This window comes from Zootoca vivipara, chromosome 2 (assembly GCF_963506605.1).
Source record: "Zootoca vivipara chromosome 2, rZooViv1.1, whole genome shotgun sequence".
In the NCBI taxonomy this organism is placed as follows: domain Eukaryota; kingdom Metazoa; phylum Chordata; class Lepidosauria; order Squamata; family Lacertidae; genus Zootoca; species Zootoca vivipara.
Window position 1 is genome coordinate 237491 of NC_083277.1, and position 25089 is coordinate 262579.

General features: G+C 52.8%; 1 protein-coding gene across 9 annotated transcripts in view; it reads left to right on the plus strand.

The window, feature by feature from the left end:
• Positions 1 to 25089, plus strand: part of SYNGAP1 (synaptic Ras GTPase activating protein 1) — a 59940-nt gene that overhangs the window by 33030 nt on the left and 1821 nt on the right. For 5 of the 9 annotated variants that reach the window (XM_060271097.1, XM_060271096.1, XM_060271098.1 and 2 more), the window contains 12 exons: positions 2983 to 3540; positions 4233 to 4377; positions 4646 to 4790; positions 4928 to 5164; positions 10324 to 10525; positions 10635 to 10816; positions 10932 to 10973; positions 11793 to 12699; positions 21293 to 21466; positions 22396 to 22607; positions 22890 to 22990; positions 23856 to 23938. In XM_060271097.1, the coding sequence (XP_060127080.1) occupies positions 2983 to 3540; positions 4233 to 4377; positions 4646 to 4790; positions 4928 to 5164; positions 10324 to 10525; positions 10635 to 10816; positions 10932 to 10973; positions 11793 to 12699; positions 21293 to 21466; positions 22396 to 22607; positions 22890 to 22990; positions 23856 to 23938 (2988 nt within the window). The remainder of the gene's footprint in view (positions 1 to 2982; positions 3541 to 4232; positions 4378 to 4645; positions 4791 to 4927; positions 5165 to 10323; positions 10526 to 10634; positions 10817 to 10931; positions 10974 to 11792; positions 12700 to 21292; positions 21467 to 22395; positions 22608 to 22889; positions 22991 to 23855; positions 23939 to 25089) is intronic. The other 4 variants (XM_060271102.1, XM_060271103.1, XR_009557071.1 and 1 more) reach the window with 3 other exon arrangements.

Here is a 25089-nt window from a genome sequence, read left to right on the forward strand (position 1 = left end):
CCATCTTGTCCTCTGTCGTCCCCTTCTCCTTGTGCCCTCCATCTTTCCCAACATCAAGGTCTTTTCCAAGGATTCTTCTCTTCTCATGAGGTGGCCAAAGTATTGGAGCCTCAGCTTCAGGATCTGTCCTTCCAGTGAGCACTCAGGACTGATTTCCTTAAGAATGGAGAGGTTTGATCTTCTTGCAGTCCATGGGACTCTCAAGAGTCTCCTCCAGCACCATAATTCAAAAGCATCAACTCTTCGGCGATCAGCCTTCTTGATGGTCCAGCTCTCACTTCCATACATCACTACTGGGAAAACCATAGCTTTAACTATACGGACCTTTGTCGGCAAGGTGATGTCTCTGCTTTTTAAGATGCTGTCTAGGTTTGTCATTGCTTTTCTCCCAAGAAGCAGGCGTCTTTTAATTTCGTGACTGCTGTCACCATCTGCAGTGATCAAGGAGCCCAAGAAAGTAAAATCTCTCACTGCCTCCATTTTTTCCCCTTCGATTTGCCAGGAGGTGATGGGACCAGTGGCCATGATCTTGGCTTTTTTGATGTTGAGCTTCAGACCATATTTTGCGCTCTCCTCTTTCACCCTCATTAAAAGGTTCTTTAATTCCTCCTCGCTTTCTGCCATCAAGGTTGTGTCATCTGCATATCTGAGGTTGTTGATATTTCTTCCCGCAATCTTAATTCCAGCTTGGGATTCATCCAGTCCAGCCTTTCGCATGATGAATTCTGCATATAAGTTAAATAATCAGAGAGACAATATACAACCTTGTCGTTCTCCTTTCCCAATTTGAACCAATCAGTGGTATATAAATTCAATAAATCCTCTTCCTCATCTATCATATCTTTCTGTTTCTGTCAGAGAACGTAGGATTGGAGAAAGGTGCCTCCTTCCGAGTCTGGGCGTTGGTCTCTTTGACGCAGTATCCTATATCCTCCAGAAAGGCAACCAGCTTGCCCTGGCTGCCGGTGTAGTTTTGCACCTTCTCAGGCAGGAAGGCAAACATAGTGCAGGTGTGGCAGGTCACTGCAGCAGGTCCCTCGCCCTCCATGTCTCTTGGTCCTCTGCACACCCTGAGACAGCACTCTGGGCCTTCTTCCCCTCCAAACACCCTCAGAAATGCCCCGGTTTACAAGTTCTGATCACAAGGTCTCAGAAGCTGCAAGATCAGCTAAGCAGAATTGCTGCTGGCTGCTAGCTCCTTCCACAAGCCACCCCCCAGCTCTTTATTCTCTGTATTCTGCTCTGGTCAGACCTCACCTGGAGTATTGTGTCAAGTTCTGGGCACCACAGTTCAAGAAGGATACTGACAAGCTGGAACGTGTCCAGAAGAGGGCAACCAAAATGGTCAAAGGCCTGGAAACGATGCCTTATGAGGAACGGCTTAGGGAGCTGGGTATGTTTAGCCTGGAGAAGAGAAGGTTAAGGGGTGATATGATAGCCATGTTCAAATATCTGAAAGGATGTCATATAGAGGAGGGTGAAAGGTTGTTTTCTGCTGCTCCAGAGAAGCGGACACGGAGCAGTGGATTCAAGCTACAAGAAAGAAGATTCCACCTAAACATTAGTAAGAACTTCCTGACAGTAAGAGCTGTTCGGCAGTGGAATTTGCTGCCAAGGAGTGTGGTGGAGTCTCCTTCTTTGGAGGTCTTTAAGCAGAGGCTTGACAGGCATATGTCAAGAATGCTTTGATGGTGTTTCCTGCTTGGCAGGGGGTTGGACTGGATGGCCCTTGTGGTCTCTTCCAACTCTATTATTCTATGATTCTCTTCATTTGGACAAGACTTCCATTTTTGGGAGGAATCCTTCTTCTTGCCTCCAATAGCTTCTTTGATTCTGCTCTTTAACGGTGCTGGTGTCCTCTTGGCCCTCAGATCAGGAACATGCAGCTCCCCAACATTCTGATCTGACCCCTTTACTGTTGCCTCTCAACTTTCTTTTCTCAATCCCCTCTTTTTGGGGACTCTTTTTTATTTCAAAGTCAAATGTGGCAAGCATTGGATTTTCTTGTCGATTGTCCATTTAGAGCGCTGTGTTCACCATTCCCAGTGAATTCAGTAACACTTACGGTACATACAGTACCAGGTCCTGGGCATCACTCGGGGGGGGGGGATGTCCCAAGTTGCTTGCCTAGACTAAAAAGTCCTGTCCCTTGTGGCTGTTCCTCAGAAAGGAGTCAGTTCCAGCTGACAAGCTAGAATAAATCACGGACAATTAGCTTTGCAAATAAATTAAGATTTTTTAACCACCGAGTTTCAGAAGTTGCAGCAAGCAAGTCTCCTACTACAGTGGACACTCGGATTGCGAACGTGATCCATGCGGGAGGCATGTTTGTAACTCGCAGCGCCGCGTCTGTGCACACGCGGGTTGTGATTTGGCGCTTCTGTGCATGTGTGAGCGCCGAAACCTGGAAGTAACCCATTCCGGTACTTCCAGGTTCGGCACGGTGCGCAACCCGAAAATGCACAACCTGAAGCGTCTGCAACCCGAGGTATGACTGTATTGGCAGTACGATAAAGAAGAAATGAAAAGTACTACACTTGGGCAAAAAAATGAAAGGCACAAATACAGGATGGGTGACACCTGGCTTGAGAGCAGTACATGTGAAAAGGATCTAGGAGTCTTGGTAGACCACAAACTTGACATGAGTCAGCAGTGTGATGCAGCAGCTAAAAAAGCCAATGCAATTCTGGGCTGCATCAATAGGAGTATAGCATCTAGATCAAGGGAAGTAATAGTACCACTGTATTCTGCTCTGGTCAGACCTCACCTGGAGTACTGTGTCCAGTTCTGGGCACCACAGTTCAAGAAGGATATTGACAAGCTGGAACGTGTCCAGAGGAGGGCAACCAAAATGGTCAAAGGCCTGGAAACGATGTGTTTTGGTCTGAAACCCCAAGGGGGATTTAACCGCCGGCCCCTGGGGTCTCTGCCTGCCCCCCTACCACTTGCCTGACCCCCGCTCTCTCTCTCTCCCCTGCCCAGGACAACAGCCGCCGTGTGGACAACGTCCTGAAGCTGTGGATCATTGAGGCGCGGGACCTGCCCCCCAAGAAGCGCTACTACTGCGAGCTGTGCCTGGACGACATGCTGTACGCGCGGACCACCAGCAAGGTGCGGACAGACAACGTCTTCTGGGGGGAGCACTTTGAGTTCAACAACCTGCCGGCGGTGCGGACCATCCGGCTGCACCTCTACAAGGACACGGACAAGAAGCGGAAGAAGGACAAGAGCAACTACGTGGGCATGGTCAGCATCCCCATCGCCAGCGTGACGGGCAGGCACTTTGCTGAGCAGTGGTACCCGCTCAGCCAGCCCAGCGCCAGCAAGAGCAAGTCGGGCTGCTGCCCGGCCGTCCGCGTCAAGAGCCGCTTCCAGACGATGAGCATCCTCCCCATGGAGCTCTACAAGGAGTTTGCCGAGTACGTCACCAACAACTACCGCATGCTCTGCGCCGTCCTGGAGCCCGTCCTCAGCGTCAAGAGCAAGGAGGAGGTGGCCTGCGCCCTGGTCCACATTCTCCAGAGCACCGGGAAGGCCAAGGTACCCCCCCCAAGGGGGTTGGGTGGGGAGGGAGGGGTCGGGGAGCGGGCCTCGGGCAGGGAAGGGGGGGGGGGTTCCATGGGCAGAGAGCCGCCTGGCCACTATAATAATAAGAAGAAGAAGAAGAAGAGTTTGGATTTGATATCCCGCTTTATCACTACCCAAAGGAGTCTCAAAGCAGCTAACAATCTCCTTTCCCTTCCTCCCCCACCACAAACACTCTGTGAGGTGAGTGGGGCTGAGAGACTTCAGAGAAGTGGGACTAGCCCAAGGTCACCCAGCAGCTGCAGGTGGAGGAGCGGAGGCGCGAACCCGGTTCCCCAGATTACGAGTCTACCGCTCTTAGCCACTACACCACACTAGCTCTCTAGTGTAATAATAATAATAATAATAATAATAATAATAATAATAATTTTTTATTTATTATTTATACCCCGCCCATTTGGCCGGGTCTCCCCAGCCACTCTGGGCGGCTTCCAACAGAAGAATAAAACACAATATCTATTAAACATTAAAAGCAGGGCTGCCTTCAGATGTCTTCTAAAAGTCTGGCAGTTGTTTTCCTCTTTGACATCTGTTGGGAGGGCGTTCCACAGGGCAGGCGCCACCACCGAGAAGGCCCTCTGCCTGGTTCCCTGCAACTTGGCTCCTCGCAACGAGCGCCCCTCCCCCCTCTGCCTCTCTCCTGGCAGGACTTCCTGTCCGACATGGCCATGACGGAGGTGGACCGCTTTATGGACCGCGAGCACCTCATCTTCCGGGAGAACACGCTGGCCACCAAAGCCATAGAGGAGTATCTCAAGCTGATTGGACAAAAATACCTCAAAGATGCAATTGGTGAGCAGGGGGCGGGTGGGTTGGGAGGAGTGGGGGACAGGAGGGGAGGAAGTGTCCTTCCATTCAGGCTGTAAGTCACCCTGGGGTGTTCTCCTGAGGCGGGCAGGCCTGAGCTGTGGGCGCATCCACACAGCCCTGGACGCTTGTGGAGGAGGAGGAGGGGGGGCCTCCAACTGGACCTGCCCCCATGGGTGGGGCATGTGGGCATGGAGGTGCTGCTGGCCGGCCCCAGGCTCCTGACTGCTCCACCTGCCCCGTCTCCCCGCAGGTGAGTTCATCCGGGCCCTGTACGAGTCAGAGGAGAACTGCGAGGTGGACCCCATGAAGTGCTCGGCCTCCACCTTGGCAGACCACCAAGCCAACCTGCGCATGTGCTGCGAGTTGGCCCTTTGCAAGGTCGTCAACTCTCATTGGTCAGTGCCGGGAGCGGGCAGGGCTGGTGGGTGGGTGGGTGGTTTGGCGGGGGGAAGTAGGGGGTCCACGGGGGGAGGGTCGTGGTCCTGTCTGGCCGCCCGCTCACCCCTCTCCCTGCCTCCCCCCCCCCCGGCAGTGTGTTCCCGCGGGAGCTGAAGGAGGTCTTTGCATCCTGGAGGCTGCGCTGCGCCGAGCGGGGCAGGGAGGACATTGCCGACCGCCTGATCAGCGCCTCCCTCTTCTTGCGCTTCCTGTGCCCGGCCGTCATGTCGCCCAGCCTCTTTGGGCTCATGCAGGAGTACCCGGACGAGCAGACCTCCCGCACCCTCACCCTCATCGCCAAGGTCATCCAGAACCTGGCCAACTTCTCCAAGTGAGTCACGGGGAGGCGGGGAGGGAGGGGGGCAGCATGGACAAGCCGCGATCTGTGCAGCAGGCTCAGCAGGGCAAAGGCGTGGAAAGGGTTTGGGGTGCCCGCCCGGCCCTTGCCAGCTCAGCCCTGCCTCTGAGACACAGGGCTCTGAGGCTGCTTCCAGCACAGCTCAGCTGAGATGGGCACAGCCACCCACTAGTGGGGTGGGGGGGGGGAGGGCAGGGCTAGCCTAGCTGATCTCTTTTTTTTGTGAAAAAAATTTACCGCTTGATTGTAAAAAAGAACCTCAGAACAGCTTATGAATGAAAGTTGAAAACAGCTATCTAAAACATTGAAGAAAAAATGAAGCCACAAAGAGATGAATCATAGAATCATAGAATCGTGGAGTTGGAAGAGACCACAAGGGCCATCCAGTCCAACCCCCTGCCAAGCAGGAAACACCATCAAAGCATTCTTGACATATGCCTGTCAAGCCTCTGCTTAAAGACCTCCAAAGAAGGAGACTCCACCACACTCCTTGGCAGCAAAGTCCACTGCCGAACAGCTCTTACTGTCAGGAAGTTCTTCCTAATGTTGAGGTGGAATCTTCTTTCTTGAAGTTTGAATCCATTGCTCCGTGTCTGCTTCTCTGGAGCAGCAGAAAACAATCTTTCTCCCTCCTCTATATGACATCCTTTTATATATTTGAACATGGCTATCATATCACCCCTTAAACTGGGCTGGGTAGCTGGGTAGGCTGGTCTGAAGAAAAGTGCTGAAAAACAGGTGCTGAAAAGAGGACAGTGAAGTTGTCTTGCCCGAGGTCAATAGGCAGGGTGTTCCAAAGTGTGGGTGCTGAGCACCTGTGGGGCCTGGCCCCTCCCAACAGGCTTCCCACATGCACCAGCTGGAATCCCGAGGTTGCCATTTGAGGCGCTTCTTCCTGGAGGGGGGCGACACAAGGCCTTTCTGGTTTGCTCCTACTTCCAGCCCTTAACCCAGAAGGTTGGGGGTTTTTTCTTAGTGGAATGGGAGCCATCAAAGCTGCCTTCTTAATGAGTTTATATATGTGGTTCCCAGTTGTCATTCTCTTGTGGTGGCTGGGCCACGTTAGTGAAAAAGGCAACTGACACTTGCTAATAATGCTGAGAACCTCATTATCCTATGGGGACCCCCCCCCTATCACTGTGCCCCCAACAATTCAGTTCCTGTAAGTGAAGCCCTCCCCTTCCAAAATAGAGCCAAGTAGACACAGATACATGTGAAAATTAACTCAACACAAGGAATTTGTACCCAAACCTTTCTAGATGCACTGCAGATTCAGGTATCCAAACATCATTTTTTTACTTCCTTGTTTGCCTTTTGCTGGTTGGCTGAGAAACGGGAAGGTTTCAGAGGCCTTTCCTGGGTTTATTTAGGCTTTGTGGGGCCAAAATTCCATGGCTGAGAACATGTTCTCATAGGAACCAATGGAAATTGTGAACTCGCTATGCCAACCTCTGCCAGCGAGTGATTTCCATGTAACGCATTGTGTTTGGTAAAGGGGACCTGCGTGCCTCTACAGTGGTGCCTCGCTAGACGAATTTAATTCGTTCCAGGGGTCAATTCGTATAACGAAAAATTCCTCTAGCGAATCCCATAGGAATGCCTTGAATTTTTTTTTTTGCCCATAGGAACACATTAATTGAATTTCAATGCATTCCTATGGGAAACCACGATTCACTAGATGAATTTTCCGTGAAACGAATCCATCTAGCAACCTCCGCTCGAAAAATATCTTCGTTAAGCGAAAAATTCGTCTTACAGGGCATTCGTCTAGCGAGGCACCACTGTGCTGTTAATGTGTTAAAACAGTGACCCCCCTCCACTTTTCCATCCCCGAAAGGCCGGGGTCAGCCATGGGTGAGAGGGGCAAAGAATGCCTTTGACGAAGGTCAATCTCAGTTTTACAATGACCAACTAATAATAATGGGCGACTTCAGTGGAGTGATATCATTAGAACATGATAAAATGAGCAAATGTGGCCAAGCTATAGAAGGGAAACTTAAAAGAGACCTTGTTCAAAATGGTGTAATCGATGGACTTAACAGAGATACAAAAATCGTGCAAAACACGAGTTCACATATTACTCCCGTTCGAAAATGGTCAAAGGCCTGGAAACGATGCCTTATGAGGAACGGCTTAGGGAGCTGGCTATGTTTAGCCTGGAGAAGAGAAGGTTAAGGGGTGATATGATAGCCATGCTCAAATATATAAAAGGATGTCATATAGAGGGAGAAAGGTTGTTTTCTGCTGCTCCAGAGAAGCAGACACGGAGCAATGGATTCAAACTACAAGAAAGAAGATTCCACCTCAACATTAGGAAGAACTTCCTGACAGTAAGAGCTGTTCGGCAGTGGAATTTGCTGCCAAGGAGTGTGGTGGAGTCTCCTTCTTTGGAGGTCTTTAAGCAGAGGCTTGACAGGCATATGTCAAGAATGCTTTGATGGTGTTTCCTGCTTGGCAGGGGGTTGGACTGGATGACCCTTGTGGTATCTTCCAATTCTACGATTCTATGATTCTGTGAATGGACCCCACTCCAGAATAGATATGGTTTGGCTATCTAAAGAACTTACAACAGGAATAAAAAATGTAGACTCTACAGGATCATAATCCAATGGAAAGGTTTTGATTTATTAAAATAACACTTCAAGATTGATGCTAGTAAAGGGGGTTATTTATTCAACAAAATTCACACTAGAAGAAGAAAAGAGAAGAAAAACAAAAATGAATGTTAATCTATGGAAAAAGATGGACAGAAAAACCAGGAGACTCAACCATCAAAAGACAACTGAAAGTACTTCAGACACAATTCATGATGACAATGCAAAGTGGAGCAAAGAATTATAAAGCACTCAAGCAGAAACAATTTGAATCGGCAAATAAAGCTGGGAAAACTACTAGCATGGCAATTGAAAAAAAGTGAAGAAATTTAAACACCATAAACAAGATTGCAGCCGAAGATTGAATAATCTACAACCTAAAATGCATTAATCAGGAATTTCAGAAATATTACGCCTAACATAAATTAATAGAATTTGCTGAACTAGCGAGCATGACAACTAAGATAAGGAATATAGATGGAAAGAGAGATATTTCGAGTGGAACCGATTGTCAGTTCCAGTGGAACTACAGTATATACGGCCACGTCACTAGAATAAAAAGGAATACCTGGGAAGACTGGATTCGTTCCCCTTCCGCTCTCCTTCTGCTCACTTGGCTTGGGACAAGTCTGCAGCCTTTAAGACATGCGCCAGAGCTCGGACAGTGTTGTAAATGCCGTAAGTGTCTTGAAAAAGGCTTCTTGCAAGTCGAGTTAAGTTTGCGATCCGCAGTTGACAAAATAAGGGACCAGGAAGGGAAGGGAAAAGGGATGGGAATGCAAAGGAGATTCAACAAACCAAATAATCTATCTAGGATGTCAATGAAAGAGAGGCTGGCAAATGGGATTTGATAGGATGGAAAACGTACGTATAATATAAACCTCTTGGCCGCTTTGATGGAGACAGTGTTCCCGGCCGACTTCCCTGCCCCAAGGAAGCTGCTGCTTCCTACCTGAATCTCAGGTGGACCTTTGTTCTAAGCACGGCTTTGGCTCCTCCTGGTTAATGCTGCTTGCTGTTCTATTTATTAACATGCCTTTTCTTGTTTTAATAGCTTTTTATTTTACCGGTTGCTTTTGCCTGGGGGAAGGGTCAGTACCCTAAAGGGCAGGATAATTATGATTTTAAATAAACCTATTGAATAAATCACTTTCGTTGCAATTCCTGCATTGTAGGGGATTAAGCTAGCTGAACCTTGAGGCTCCTTCCAACTCTACAATTCTATTATATCAATAATAATAATAATAATAATAATAATAATAATAATAATAATGCAAACCAGCAGCACCAGGGACAATAAAATGGGCAGCAGTTGACCCAAGGACCCCCCCTCTGTTGATGTTGAATGGTACAGGAGGCTTGTAGGCTTCTCGGTTGCCTCCTCCTGCCCCCCCCAGCGCCCTGCCCTGCCTGGCCCTCTGGCTGTGTCATTCTGCCCCAGTTGTGGTTGTATACCTGAAGGAGCGTCTCCACCCCCATCGTTCAGCCCGGACACTGAGATCCAGCGCCGAGGGCCTTCTGGCGGTTCCCTCATTGTGAGAAGTGAGGTTACAGGGAACCAGGCAGAGAGAGGGCCTTCTCGGTAGTGGCGCCCGCCCTGTGGAACACCCTCCCAGCAGATGTCAAGGCAATAAGCAACTATTTTACTTTTAAAAGACAACTTTGATGCTGTAATGTTTTTAATATTTGGTTGGAAGCTGCCAGAGGGGCTGGGGAAACCCAGCCAGATGGGTGGGGTATAAATAAATTATTATTATTATTATTATTATTAGCTGGCCCTGCACGCGTTGCTGTGCGTTAGTCTGTGAAATGGAGGGTAATAGCCCCCCTTCAGATACCCCTGAGCCTCAGAGTCCTCCTGAGTCGAGGCGAGATACTGTGGAGAGGGCAGGTTTCATCCCTGTGTCTCCCCCCCCCCCCTGTTCTGACCCATTATGTATCCCTGCCCTCTATTGCCCCCCCCCCACCTCCACTTGGCCTAGTCTGGAAAGCGGCCTAGTCTGACTGATAATGGCCGCCTTGGTGGTTTCATTCAGTTGCTTGGTTGATGATGTCATTTGGTTTGTGGGTGTGGCTTAGATTTCACAGGAAGGGAGGGGGTGGAGGAGGGTACTACGCCACTTGAGGGCGCTGTTTGACTTGGTGGAAAACCAGATCTACACCTGCCCAGGTGTGTGATTTGAGGGATTTCTGACCCCAACAACGCTTGGGGAGTGGCCTGGATCGTTGTGTCAAAATTTCAGGACGATCGGTCAAGCGGTTACGGAGAAAAGTGTAGAACGCAGTTTCACGATTTTTACATTTATATATATATATATAGAGAGAGAGATTATTATTATTATTGCAAACTGGCTTCAAGGGCAGTTCCGTGTCTGACCCATGGCTGTAGCCTAGTCTACTCTGAACAACACCGGGGGTGATAAATTGAGAGCAGGCAGGAGTTGCTCCACAGACACCCCTCCTTGATGGTTCAAGGGGGGGGGGTCCTCAAGGGCTGCCTTCTCCCTCCCCTCCCCTCCCCTCCCCCTGTGCCCTCAGGTTTGGGAGCAAAGAGGAGTACATGGCCTTCATGAACGAGTTCCTGGAGCTGGAATGGTCCAGCATGCAGCAGTTCCTGTACGAGATCTCCAACCTGGACACCCTCACCAACAGCAGCAGCTTTGAGGGCTACATCGACCTGGGCCGGGAGCTCTCCACCCTCCACGCCCTCCTCTGGGAGGTCATGCCTCAGCTCAGCAAGGTGCGGGCCCCACCCAGGGGGAGGGGGAGGGGGTGCGGGGGGCCCCGGGGCTTCTCCTCCTCCTCCTCCCCCCTCTCTGACCCCCGGCCTGCCCCTCTTCCCCCGCCAGGAAGCCCTCATCAAGCTGGGGCCCCTGCCCCGCCTCCTCAACGACATCAGCCTCGCTCTCAGGAACCCCCACATCCAGCGCCAGCCCAGCCACCAGGGCGAGCGACTTCAGGCCAAGCCCGTCATCCTCCGGGGACCCTCCACCGACATGCAGTCCACCTACATGATGCGGGACCTCAACAGGTCAGGCCGGCTGCACGGGGTGGGAGGGGGCTGCCAGGATTGGCTAGGAAAGCCCAGGGCGGGGTGGGAAGGGGCCCTACGGGTCTCTAGCCTGACTTTCCCTCTTCCCCAACAGCTCTGTCGACATGCAGCCTTACATGATGCGAGGCATGAACAGGTGAGTCTGGCCAGGCCCCAAGAGGTAGGCGCGCCTGGGCTCCCCCCACCACACAAAGGATTAAAGTCCAGAGGGCAAGGGGGGGCTTTTCTCCCCCGGAGGTGGCTGCTCCACCGTTCGCGGGCTGCCCCATGTTGCGGCAACGCCCCTCCCCTTTGTGACTGGCTGTGCCCCCTTCCAGGGCTCCTGGACCCACCCTCCATCCCTGCCCCCCCCGGCTCCCTCCAGGAAGCATGAGAGAGGCAGGGAGGAGACAGGGGCAGTGGGCACTCCCCAGGTCAGTGGGGCGGCAGCTGCTGCTGCTGCCGCCCTCTTTCCTGCAGAGGGGCCTTAACCCGCCCACCATAGCTGCCAAGTACCCCGTTTTCCCCGGGAAACCCCCGTTTTTACTTACCTTTTCCCGGTGGTCCCCCGTATCACTTCGTCTCCCACTTTTCTCCGTTATTTTCTCCTGTCGGCGGCCATTTTTTTTCGTTCCAATTTGCCCTTCTATGGGCACCAAAAATGGCCGACTCCGGCTTCAAAAGTGGCATCTACGCATGCCCGGAAGTGCATAGACGTGACTTCCTGTGTCGGCGGCGGCCATTTTTTGTGCCCATAGCTGGGCGGAGTGACACCGGAAGTTACGTCGACATACTTCCTGACATGCGTAGAAGTGACTTTTGAAGGTGGCGACGGCCATTTTTGTTGCCCATAGAAGGGCAAAGCGACACCGGAAGTTACGTTGACGCAACTTCCGGTGTCACACGGCTGCCGATCCCGGATTCTGCAGTCTGGGACTTGGAAGGTAAGCCCCCCCCCTTGCTCTCCCCCCTGCAGCTCCATGGACATGACCCGCCTGCCATCGCCCACCAAGGGCGAGAAGGGGGGCTCCAAGGACATGTTCTTTGTGGCCCGCCCCCCGCTGGCCCGCTCCTCCCCGGCCTACTGCACCAGCAGCTCCGACATCACCGAGCCGGACCAGAAGGTGCTGAGCGTCAACAAGAGCGTCTCCATGCTGGACCTCCAAGACAGCCGCATGAACAGCATCTCCAACCTCCACAGCGCCGGCGACCTGCTCAACAGCAGCCAGGCCTCCATCACCGCCGGGCTGGGCCTCCGCCACAGCCGCCTCTCGCAGGGCAGCGGCTCCAGCATCGCCGCCGGCCTGCGCCTCAGCCAGATGGGCGTCACCGCCGACGGGGGCGGTGGGGGCACCTCCTCCTCGGCGGCCCAGCAGCTCAGGATCCCCCTCTCCTTCCAGAACCCCCTCTTCCACATGGCCTCTGACGGGCCGGCCGGCGGCGGCCCCCTCCACAGCCACGCCCACCCGCACCGGCCGGCGGAGGGGAACCCGGACGCCTTCGCCCCCTTCCACGGCTACAGCAAGAGCGAAGACCTCTCGGCCAGCAAGCACATCATCCACAGCCACAGCTACAGCGACGAGTTCACGCGCCAGGGCTCCGAGTTCACCAAGCGCCAGCTCTCCTTGCAGGAGAACCTGCAGAACATGCTCTCGCCCCCCCAGATCACCATCGGGCCCCAGCAGCCCCAGCGCGCAGCCCCTCCGCAGCCCCAGGGCCAGCGGGGCAAGTCCCAGCAGCTGACCGTCTCCTCCGCCCAGAAGCCCCGGCCCTCCAGCGGGAACCTCCTGCAGCCCGAGCCCACCTACGGCCAGGCGCGCCCCCGCCAGCAGTCCGTCAACAAGGAGACCCCCTCCGCCCTCAAGCCATCCATCACCAAGCAGGTGAGCAGGGCGGGGCGGGTGGCTCACGCCGAGCAGAAACAGCCTCCCTTGAAAACACGCCCCCCCCGCCAGCCCCTTTTCCCAGGCTTTAAAGGTCCAATGAAAACCAGGTGGAATCTAGTGGATTTAGAGGTACAGTGGTGCCTCGCTAGACAAGTTTAATTCGTTCCATGGGTCTTTTCTTATAACGAAAAATTCATCTAGCGAATCCCATAGGAATGCATTGAAATTTTTTTTTATTTTTTTTTTGCCCATAGGAACGCATTAATTGAATTTCAATGCATTCCTATGGGAAACCGCGATTCGCTAGACGAATTTTTCATAAAACGCATTCATTTAGCGAGGCAACCTCCGCTCGAAAAATCCTTTCGTTAAGCGGAAATTTCGTTAAGCAGGGCATTCGTTAAGCGAGGCACCACTGTAATGGACAAGCCAGAGGCCCTTTTAAGAGTGTGCTGTTATTTATTACTATTATTTATGAGATTGATATACTGCCTTTCATCACAAGATCTCAGGGCGATTCACAAGATTGATTACTCTCGCAAGCATTTATTCATTGCATTTATTCTGCAAGGAGCCCCAGAATGCAGGCATGGTTCTCCCTCCCAACAACCCTGCGAGGCAGGCTAGGCTGAGAGCCAATCCCTGTTCCAAGGCCACCCATTGAGCTTCGGGGCGGAGCGGGATTTTAACCGAGGTCTCTCCCGGGTCCTATCCTGACACTGTGACCATTCTTATCCTTGCCTCAAGTCTTCTTCTGTGTGTGTCTGATTTGCCTTTCCTGTTATTCTATGTGATGGTAAAGGTAAAGGGACCCCTGACCATTAGGTCCAGTCGTGACCGACTCTGGGGTTGCGCGCTCATCTCACATTATTGGCCGAGGGAGCCGGCGTATAGCTTCCAGGTCATGTGGCCAGCATGACAAAGCCGCTTCTGGCAAACCAGAGCAGCACATGGAAACACTGTTTACCTTCCCGCTGTAGCGGTACCTATTTATCTACTTGCACTTTGACGTGCTTTCAAACTGCTAGGTTGGCAGGAGCTGGGACTGAGCAACGGGAGCTCACCCCGTCGCGGGGATTCGAACCGCCAACCTTCTGATCGGCAAGCCCTAGGCTCAGTGGTTTAACCCACAGCGCCACCCATGTCCTAATAATAATAACAATAGTGTTAAAGTTTTTTTGGGGGGGGGGTCCATTCCTTTAGCTTCCTTTCCCCTCAGGTCTTTCTCTAAAACTTGGGTGTTTAGTTTTTTCTTTTCCCTGGCCCCGCTTGCCAGCACAAGGCTTTCTCTCGAGGGGCTCCCACCCAGAGGATGCAGCAATGCAGAGAGAGAGCTTCCGGTCCGGAGGGTCCTCTTGGCTCCTTCCCTCCTGTGCTATTAGCTGGCAGGATTTGTGAATGAGGGGAGGACGGCACGGATAACAGTCTTGCGTCGGTCTCTGCATGAGAGAGGAAAGAGGCAATCCCAGTCAAGTCAGAAATGCTCCTGCAGAGTAGTTCATTGCTTGCCACGAGTGCAATTCCCCTTGCCAGCAAGCAGGATCTCCCTTAAGACAGTGTTTCTCAACCAGTGTGCCTCCAGATGTTTTGGGACTACAACTCCCATCATCCCTAGCTAGCAAGACCAGTGGTCAGGAATGATGGGAGTTGTAGTCCCCAAACATCTGGAGGCACACTGGTTGAGAAACACTGCCTTAAGAGATCAGCCGGGTGCGGTCATTGTCTTTTGGTGGGAGCCGCCATTTTTTGTTCGCTTTGAGCGGGAGAGAAGTCTGCTTTCAGCCCCTAGGACAGGGAGATCATACAAGATCTCAAGATCGTTCTCTCCCCTTGCAGTACACTTGATTGTTCTCTCTCGGTGGTTTTTTAAGTTTTATTTTGCTCCACCTGTAATGCACTGTGATCACTCCTATCTGTCTTGGGAGACAATGGAGGAGTGCTGCCTTTTGAACGGAAGTTTGCAGTGACTGCTGTGGCCGTAGAAACTGATAGGGGAAGAGACATGTTCAGTTGCAGCTGGGGCAGGTGAAGCCGTCCGGCTGTGCTTCTGCAGGTGCCCCATGGCATTTCTTCTCTCTGAGCTCCTCACAGCGGTCATTCCTCCTCTGGTCACGGCTGTCGGTCTCCTGGCACTGCAGTCGTCTGCAAGGGATTCCCGCAAGGCGGGGTCGACGTTGCCAGCCTTCATCTCACATTTGCAGACATCTCTGTGCAGGCGGTAGACGTAAGTGTGATAGTCAGTTTGGGTCTTAAAGGAGAGGAGAGCCCTAAGTTGGGAGGGGTGGCTAATACCCCAGAGGACAGGATCACACTTCAAAATGACCTGAACAGATTAGACAACTGGGCCAAAGCAAACAAGATGAATTTTAACAGGGAGAAATGTAAAGTACTACATTGGGCAAAAAAAAATGAAAGGCACAAATACAGGATGGGTGACACCTGGCTTGAGAGCAGTACAGGTGAAAAGGACCTAGGAGTCTTGGGAGACCACAAACTTGACATGAGTCAGCAGTGTGATGCAGCAGCTAAAAAAGCCAATGCAATTCTGGGCTGCATCAATAGGAGTATAGCATCTAGATCTAGGGAAGTACAATAGTACCACTGTATTCTGCTCTGGTCAGACCTCACCTGGAGTACTGTGTCCAGTTCTGGGCACCTCAGTTCAAGAAGGATACTGACAAGCTGGAACGTGTCCAGAAGAGGGCAACCAAAATGGTCAAAGGCCTGGAAACGATGCGCACTCATCTCACATTATTGGCCGAGGGAGCCGGCGTACAGCTTCCAGGTCATGTGGCCAGCATGACTAAGCCGCTTCTGGCAAACCAGAGCAGCACATGGAAACGCCGTTTACCTTCCTGCCAGAGCGGTACCTATTTATCTACTTGCATTTTTTGACGTGCTTTCGAACTGCTAGGTTGGCAGGAGCTGGGACCGAGCAACGGGAGCTCACCCCGTCGCAGGGATTCGAACTGCCGACCTTCTGATCAGCAAGCCCTAGGCTCACTGGTTCAACCACAACGCCACCTGGGTCCCCAGAGATATATGTATATATATATATATATATATATATATATATATATATATATATATATATAGGTACCCTGCCCTCCCCAGCTGGAGCTGGGCTCAGAGCAGCTAACATCAGATAAGTTATACAGCATGCAGGATCAAAACTAGGGGTGGGGGCAAAACAGGGGAAGAGAAAGGGAAGGAAGGAGGGAGGGAGGGAAGAGAGAGAAGGAAGGAAGAAAGGAAGAAAGGAAGGGGAGGGTGAGAGAGAGAGGAAAGGGAGGGAGAGAGAGAGAGAGAGAGAGAAAGGAAGAAATAAAGAGGGGGGAAGGAAAGATGGAAGGAAGGAAGGATGGAGCTCCCATCTGCCCCCCCCCCAGCTCAGGCTGCTCCTCCCCCCTCCCACGTTCCTGTCGCTGTCTGCAGCCGCGGAGGGGGCGAAAACAGCCCGATTTCCATAACTCGCAGCGACTTTTCCCCTTCAGTTTTCAGAGGGGAAAAGTGCAGGTTCTGGTCCATAAAATACGGCAAAAAATTTTTACTTTGGGGGGGGGTCCCCCCGCGTACGCCCATGACAACATGCATAAAAACAAGCAATCAGTTGATTAAAATGCATCCCTGCAGTGGGGGGGGGGAGAGAAAGTATTTGATCCCCTGCTAAATTTGCCCGTTTGCCCTCTGACGAAGAAATGACCATTCCATAATTTTAATGGTAGGTTTATTGTAGCTGTGAGAGACAGAATAACAACAGGAAAAACCCCAGAAACCCAGAAGGCAAAAGTCAGAGATTGATGTGCATTATAAGGTGAAGTATTTGATTATAAGTATTTGATCCCCTATCAACCAGCCAGATGTCAGGCTAGCTGGTATCTTCACTGTATGTAACGAGCTGAGATTAGAAGAAGAAAATTCACCTTGGGGCAAGCAGATTTTTATTCTGAAAGTGTGGCCCAGAGGAAAAGGTTTGAGAAGCGTCGCTCTCCAGAGGATGGATTGAAACTGGCCTCCTGCAAAAACGACAGGAGGGGCTTGTCCTCTTTCCTCGTTTTGTGGAGCGTCTCTTCTAGCTACGGAAAAGGAATAGTTTCCTCTCTTTTCTCTCAGGATTCAATTCATTGGCCCCTGGAGCAGCAGAAAACAACCTTTCTCCCTCCTCTATATAAAAGGATGTCAAATAGAGGAGGGAGAAAGGTTGTTTTCTGCTGCTCCAGAGAAGCGGACACGGAGCAATGGATTCAAACTACAATAAAGAAGGTTCCACCTAAACATTAGGAAGAACTTCCTGACAGTAAGAGCTGTTCGGCAGTGGAATTTGCTGCCAAGGAGTGTGGTGGAGTCTCCTTTGGAGGTCTTTAAGCAGAGGCTTGACAGGCATATGTCAAGAATGCTTTGATGGTGTTTCCTGCTTGGCAGGGGGTTGGACTGGATGGCCCTTGTGGTCTCTTCCAACTCTACGATTCTATGATTCTATGAAATTTGCTCGGCAGAGTACAGTTTTTGGTCCGTTATGGGGAGCTTGCCGGTGAGGGGAGAGGCAACCTCGGGGCTGGGCTGGTTTCCCCCGCCTGCAGATGCCACTTACCAAACGCAATGTGTTACCCAGATATGGTTTGTTAGGTGAGCATTTGCGTTGCGAGTTCACAATTTCCACTCGCATAACAAAGGAACAAATCCTACTGATTCTTGTGGGGAAATGTCTGCCGTCTTCCTGACCACGGACTCTGTGGTGCGTCTAGGGAGGTTTCGGTACTAAAAGCCTCATGTTCGGATAACTGAATTTTTGCTTGGTGAATGTTTGTAAAGTGCGACCTGTGTCCATAATACATTTCCTTTTGTTTCTTTTCTTTTTTGGTAGCAATTTATTGATTTTCCCAAAATAACAGAACAACAACAGAAAAGAAAAAATCATAAACAATTAAGCCATCATGTTTTGGTTGACTTCCCTCCATGCTTTTTCACATCTACATGCAGCCGCTGGGAGAGATTATCAGGGGGTGTGGGCTGGGTGTTCATCAGTATGCGGATGATACCCAGCTCTACCTCTCTTTCAAATCAGAACCAGTGAAGGCGGTGAAGGTCCTGTGTGAGTGTCTGGAGGCGGTTGGAGGATGGATGGCGGCTAACAGATTGAGGTTGAATCCTGACAACACAGAAGTACTGTTTGTGGGGGACAGGAGGTGGGCAGGTGTGGAGGACTCCCTGGTCCTGAATGGGGTAACTGTGCCCCTGAAGGACCAGGTGCGCAGCCTGGGAGTCATTTTGGACTCACAGCTGTCCATGTAGGTGCAGGTCAATTCTGTGTCCAGGGCAGCTGTTTATCAGCTCCATCTGGTACGCAGGATGAGACCCTACCTGCCTGCAGACTGTCTTGTCAGAGTGGTGCATGCTCTGGTTATCTCTCGCTTGGACTACTGCAATGCGCTCTACGTGGGGCTACCTTTGAAGGTGATTCGGAAACTACAACTAATCCAGAATGCGGCAGCTAGACTGGTGGCTGGGAGCGGCCGCTGGAACCACATAACACTGGTCCTGAAAGACCTACAGTACATTGGCTCCCAGTACGTTTCCGAGCACAGTTCAAAGTGTTGGTGCTGACCTTTAAAGCCCTAAAGGGCCTCGGTCCAGTATACCTGAAGGAGTGTCTCCATCTTCTGGTGGTTCCCTCATTGGGAGAAGCCAAGTTGCAGGGAACTAGGCAGAGGGCCTTCTTGGTGGTGGCGCCTGCCCTGTGGAACGCCCTCCATTCAGACGTCAAAGAGGAAAACAACTACCAGACTTTTAGAAGACATCTGAAGGCAGCCCTGTTTAGGGAGGCTTTTAATGTTTAATAGATCACTATGTTTTATTTTTTTGTTGGAAGCCGCCCAGAGTGGCTGGGGAGACCCGGCCAGATGGGCGGGGTATAAATAATAAATTATTATTATTATTATTATTATTATTATTATTATTATTATTATTATTATTATCCCTCTTGGTTTCATTATAATATACTTATTTATTTTGTTGTTGTTTAGTCGTTTAGTCGTGTCCGACTCTTCGTGACCCCATGGACCAGAGCACGCCAGACACTCCTGTCTTCCACTGCCTCCCGCAGTTTGGTCAAACTCATGTTCGTAGCTTCGAGAACACTGTCCAACCATCTCATCCTCTGTCACCCCCTTCTCCTAGTGCCCTCCATCTTTCCCAGCATCAGGGTCTTTTCCAGGGAGTCTTCTCTTCTCATGAGGTGGCCAAAGTATTGGAGCCTCAGCTTCAGGATCTGTCCTTCCAGTGAGCACTCAGGGCTGATTTCTTTCAGAATGGATAGGTTTGATCTTCTTGCAGTCCAATACTTGTCTATGCACACCCATAAAACCTTATATACTTAACAAGCCAATTTTAAAACCTTCTTCATCTCATTACAAGTGACTTTTACAAGTTATACTAATGTAAAAATCTGTACACAAAGCTTAAAAATTATGCATTGGACAATTGCCCCTTTTTGTAATAATTAGTCCTGCATAGTTCAGTAATTTATTTTGTCCATCTTCTTCTTTATCTTCTTTGGCCGAGGCTTCTTCCTTCCATCTTGGCCTGGCATCCTGTCTCACAAATCGGAACAAAGTCTTTCGCTCCAACAGTCCATCAAGTCCTGTACCTCTCAATATCATAACTTCAATTTTTTAAAACAACAATCATTTTCTTCAAATCGCTATATGTCTTTCCCCAGGCCTTTTTATAATTTTGCAGGTAGCGTCTTAAACCTTTCACCCTCCCTGTTTGATTCTTCTCTAACGTAGTCAAAGCCTCCCAAATCATTTCAGACAAGGTACCATCTTTATCAGTCAGATACTTTGAGGAGGGAGGTCTGGTGACCATTGGGGGTAATAGCTCCATTCTGGCCCAGGAGACTGTGTTTTCCAGATCTGTTGAATCTATCAATGTGGGAACCCTGGACGCTGCCCCTTCTCCCGGACCATCTCAGTCAGGATCCAGTCTTCCGTCCTCAGGCAGACCTCTTCCACCTGACTGCTTGGAGGCTGAAAGGATCTGTGGATTTGTAGCTTGTTGACCGGCTGAACACAAAGAGCGCTCCTGGAAAAGAGCGACCAGTGGGGTGCCTCAGGGTGCTGTCCTGGGCCTGTTTGTTGTTCAACGTCTTTATAAACAACTTGGAAGAAGGACCTGAGGGGATGCTCATCCCATTTGCAGACGACACCAATTGGGAAGGGTAGCTAATGCTGCAGAAGATGGATTTGGGATTCAAGATGACCTTGACAGGTTGGAGAACTGGGCCCAAACGAACAGAACGGATTTCCATAGGGACCAATGTCAGGTTCTGCACTTGGACAGGAAGAACCAGATGCACAAATATAGGATGGGGGACACCTGGCTCCCTAGCAGTACATGTGAAAAGGATCGAGGGGTCTTGGTGGATCACAATGTGATGCTGCAAAAAAAAGCTAATGCTCATCTAGGCTGCATGAGCGGACGTCCAGTGTCCAGGTGAAGGGAAGTCATAGTCCCTCTCTATTCTGCTTTAGTCAGACCAAACTTGGAATCCTGTGTCCAATTCGGGGCACCACAATTTAAGAAGGGTGTTGACAAGCTGGAATGTGAGCACAGAAGGGCAACCAAAATGATCCAGGGTCTAGAAGCCGAGCCTTAGAGGGAACAGTTGAAGGAGCTGGGTATGTTTAGCCTGGACAAGACGAGGCTGAGAGGAGATAGGAGAGTCGTCTTCAAATATCTGAAGGGCTGCCACATGGAAGAGGGAACAAGCTTGTTTGGAGGGTGGGCCTCGAACCAGTGGCTTCAAGTTACAAGAAAGGAGTTAGTCTTACAGAGTGTGGATTCATGGGGTTTTGAATGGAGGTGTAAATGTGGGGTGATATGATAGCCATGTGTCTAATATATGAAAGGATGTCATATGGAGGAGGGAGAAAGGTTGTTTTCTGCTGCTCCAGAGAAGCGGACACGGAGCAATGGATTTAAGCTACAAGAAAGAAGATTCTACCTCAACATTAGGAAGAACTTCCTGACAGTAAGAGCTGTTCGGCAGTGGAATTTGCTGCCAAGGAGTGTGGTGGAGTCTCCTCCTTTGGAGGTCTTTAAGCAGAGGCTTGACAGCCATATGTCAGGAATGCTTTGATGGTGTTTCCTGCTTGGCAGGGGGTTGGACTGGATGGGCCTCGTGGTCTCTTCCAACTCTAGGATTCTATGATTCTATGTGGTGCTACTACTTTCCGGATGTCTGTGTCTGCTGTGGCATAATGTTTTGTGCTGGGCACAGTCACCATGGCTGTTTCTCATCCAGTGGGGCAAAGGGGTCATTCTTAGCTCTGCCAGTCCAGGGGGAAGGGGTGCGCCATTCACGGAATGTCCTGCAGTCCACTCTTTGCATGGACAGGCCCAATTCCCGCCATCACTTTGCTCAGAGTTGTTTCCAAGCTTCAGGGGAGAGTAACAGAGTCCATGGACTCTCAGCAGAGATGAGAGTGATGGGGCCTGGTGGAAACGGGGGCCGGGGGGTGGGTTGGAGGGCCCAACTGACATGCTCTCTCTCTCCCCCCCCCCGGTGCCCCTTCTGCCCCTTCTGCAGCAATCACACACGCCTTCGACGCTGAACCCTGTCATGCCGGCCTCCGAGAGGACAGTCGCCTGGGTGTCCAACATGCCCCACCTCTCTGCGGACATTGAGAGCTCCCACATTGAGCGGGAGGAGTACAAGCTGAAGGAGTACTCCAAGTCCATGGACGAGAGTCGGCTGGACCGGGTAAGGGGGGCGGGCGGTCCTTGGGAAGCAGCCTGCTTGGGCTCCACGGGGCTGGGGGCGGGGCGGCTTTCAGACTCGGTTGCAAGATGGCTCCTGTTAGGGCAAAATTCTGGGTGCGAGAATGCTCAGCCACCCAGCTCATCAGGCAAGGGCCTGCGGTCGTTGCGGAGTATAAAAGGAAGGAGTCCAGCCACGATCCGGAGCAAACAGCAATGTTTATTACTGCGCAGCAGGTTCAATGCCAGACTGAACACCGTGAACAGGGCTGCAGGAACTTTTAAAACTTCCCACCACCATCCCATAATGCACATCGAAAGCATCATGCATACATCACTTGTGACAGGGTAAAACGTCAGAAAAGGGGAAGGTGCAAGGGGCATTAGCATACAGGTAAACAGGAGGTAAGCAGGATTAGCATAAGGTAACAATGCACGATGTCCCAGGACATTGTCAAGCAAGTACCGGTACCAGTAAGTATCTGGGAGGGGATCCTTGAGTTCCTGGTGGGGAAAAACAATGGGTCCAGGTGTGAGTATTGCCTCTGGCTTCGGGTTGGGAATGGCAGGAGATGGTACCTGAATGGATTATGGATATGCAGAGGAGCACCACCCTGGCTACCTGACCTCTTGCTTAAGGGATTATGGCTGTTCCCTGCATCCTTGAGAGCCCTTGGCCAGAGTAGGAAAAAGGGGGTTTCATTTAGAAATACACTGTATTCATTCATAAAGAAATCTGGTTACATACAGTCTCAGGCAACAGAGAAGGGGTAGGAAAGGGAGCCCTTACTACTCAGGGCTTGATCTTGAGGGGGTTCGTGTTGGTGCGATACTAGAGTGGTGTTGTAGGATCAGACAGGGTCCCCTTGAGGGCACTTGTGCCAATCTTGATACCCAAATGAAGCCTCGTTTGGGTGCCCCCCCCCGGTGCAGGTGAAAGAGTATGAGGAGGAGATCCACTCTTTGAAGGAGCGGCTGCACATGTCCAACCGGAAGCTGGAGGAGTACGAGCGGCGCCTGCTGAGCCAGGAGGAGCAGACCAGCAAGATCCTGCAGCAGTACCAGCAGCGGCTGGAGCAGAGCGAGAAGCGCCTCCGGCAGCAGCAGGTGGAGAAGGACTCCCAGATCAAGAGCATCATTGGCAGGTGAGCTGCAGGTCGGAGCCGCGGGGAGGCCCTGGGGGGAGGGAGGGAGGGGGCAGCAGAAGAAGGGGCCGGCCAAGAGGCTCTGTCCTTCCCCCAGCTGGGCAGCTGCGGGAAAGGGGGGCCCCTGGCGGGGTGGGGCCTGGGGCAGGGAGGGGGGCTTCCGGACGGCCGGCTGCTCCCCCAGGGCCGCCCATGGGAGCCCCCCTTTCCCGCAGCTGCTGGCGGCCCCGGCTCCCGCCGCCTGCCTGCTGGGTGGGGGGGCCCGGATTGACTCCAGTGAAGCCTGTCCCTGCAGGTTGATGCTGGTGGAGGAGGAGCTGCGCAGGGATCACTCGGCCGCCCTCGACGCCTCCGAACCGCGGAAGCGGCTGCTCGACGCTCAGGTGGAAATTACAATGTCATTGTTCTAGCCCATGTCTCCATCGCCATCCCTGTCTGCGTCTCCCCCCCCCCCCGGCATCGCTCCCTCCGTCTGCTCACCTTCGCCCCCCGGGCATGCCGCCCCCCCCACCCTGCCACCGCCTGAGTCCGCTTCTGCCTCTTCCCCGTTCTGCATGGCGGGAGGGGGCTGGGCCTGGGCAGGGAAGGAGGGAGGGAGGGAGGGAGGGGGGCTCCCCGCCTGCTGAGACCCGGCCCCACACACTGGGTAGGGGGGTGGGATCCAGAGTCCCTTTGCCTGGCCCTGACCAAGTTGGAACGAGGTGCCAGAAGGCGCCCAGGAGTCCCCCGGGGAGGGGGAGGGGCTGCCCCCTGTCCCGTTCGCTCCCCCTCTGCCAAGCAGGAGTTCCTCCAGCCAGAGGGTCTGTGCTCAGTTTTCGGGGGGGGGGGCTGGGGGTGGGTGGAGTGCCTGCGATGGAAAGTGAGAGCCTCCCCAGAGCAGCAGAGCCAGGCGGGACCCAGGGCCAGAGTCTCGGCCCTCTGAAGCCCACCTCCTGCCTGGAACACAGGGCGGCTTCTGGGCTTGCGACTTGGGGAACCATCCATAAGGCTCTTCTTACAGCCTGGCTGGGGGGGGGGTACACAGGGTTCCCCCCCCAGCACACCCGTGGCTGAGCAGCCCTTCCCCCTCCAGCCCCTCGTCCGCCTCCTTGGCACTGGAAAGAGATGGACGGGGGGCTGGGGGAGATGCTGCCCACCTGCCCCAGCTCCTTGCCCTGCCCAGGCCCTCCCCCTCCCCACACTGCCCCACAACTGCTGGGGGGGGTCCCCCCCTGACCCAATCACTGTGTTTTCTCCGTTTCATCCTAGCTGTTCACCAGGTAACTCTGTATGACTCAGCTTTTCTCACATGGAGGGATCGGGGGGACACCCGCCACTCAGTAGCCGACCAGGTGGGTCCCGTACACGCCCCTCGCCCCTCTCCCACCCCCCCATCAGGAGTAGACCCTCTCTTCCCCCTCCCTCCCTCCCCCTGCCTTTCCTCTTCCTGCTCCTCCTTTATGTCCCTATAGGTGTGGGGGGGTGACCCTCTAGGGGGACCCCACTGGGTGCCCATCTATATGTAGGAGGACAGCCTCATTCTGGGGGGAAAGGGGTCCTCAAGTCAAAAGCTTGGCAGTGGGCACCTGCTGCTCATGGGGGAGGGGGGCATGGGGGCCCTCCCCTCTGAGCAACCCCCTCCCCACATCAGTCGGAGGGAGGGAGGGAGGGGCCGTTCTGTTAACATGCAGCAGGAGCAGCCTCTTGGACACCCTCCTCCTCCTCCTCCCCCAGGAAGGCCAGAAGCACCACAGGGGCACCCCCAAACCCAGCCTGCCCCCCCTGCGTGACCCCAGGCCCCCCGCCTCCCGCACTGCTGCCCCCCCGTTTGTCTTGTGTCTGTCCGCACCACATTCCACTTGGACACCCAGTACTGTCTGTTCCCTGGCGGCGGGAGGGGGGGGTTGCAGCCTGCGCATGTGCCTGGAGGTGGGGGCGGGCAGGGTCCTTTGTGCATGTGGGGGGAGGGTGTGGTGTGGGAGGACCCCCCTCCACCACCGGTCTGGCAAGGAGGGGGCCGGACCCTCCCAGGCACAGGGGGGGGGGCCGGGCGAGTGGTGGTGGACAGCTGGCCCAAGAGGTTAGTGCCAGCTAGGGGGGCGGGAGTGGGGGCATGGGGGGCTGGGGGTGGGTGGGTGGAGGCGGCTGTCCCTGGGGAACTCGGTGCCCGACTGCTGCCCTCCCCCCAAGGTTCAGTGTGGGAGAGGATGAGCGAGCCCCAGGAATGGGTGAGGGGGCACCCACCCCCCACCCAGCCACCCTTCCACAGAGGGTGATAACGGCGCCATTCCCCCCCTGTGCTCAGTCCTGCCCAGCTTTGCCCCCACCCTCCGTGTAGGTGGTTCGAAGGTGGCGGGGGCCTGGAAAGATGGGAAAGGAATTGTGGGGTCTGGAGAAGGGGAGGGGAGGGAGCAGGATTCCTAGGTGCTTCCAAAAGGCCTGTCCTGTTCCCCTCCGCTTGCCACGGGGTGTCCCCTCAGCTCCCTCCCTTTTGCCCATCTTG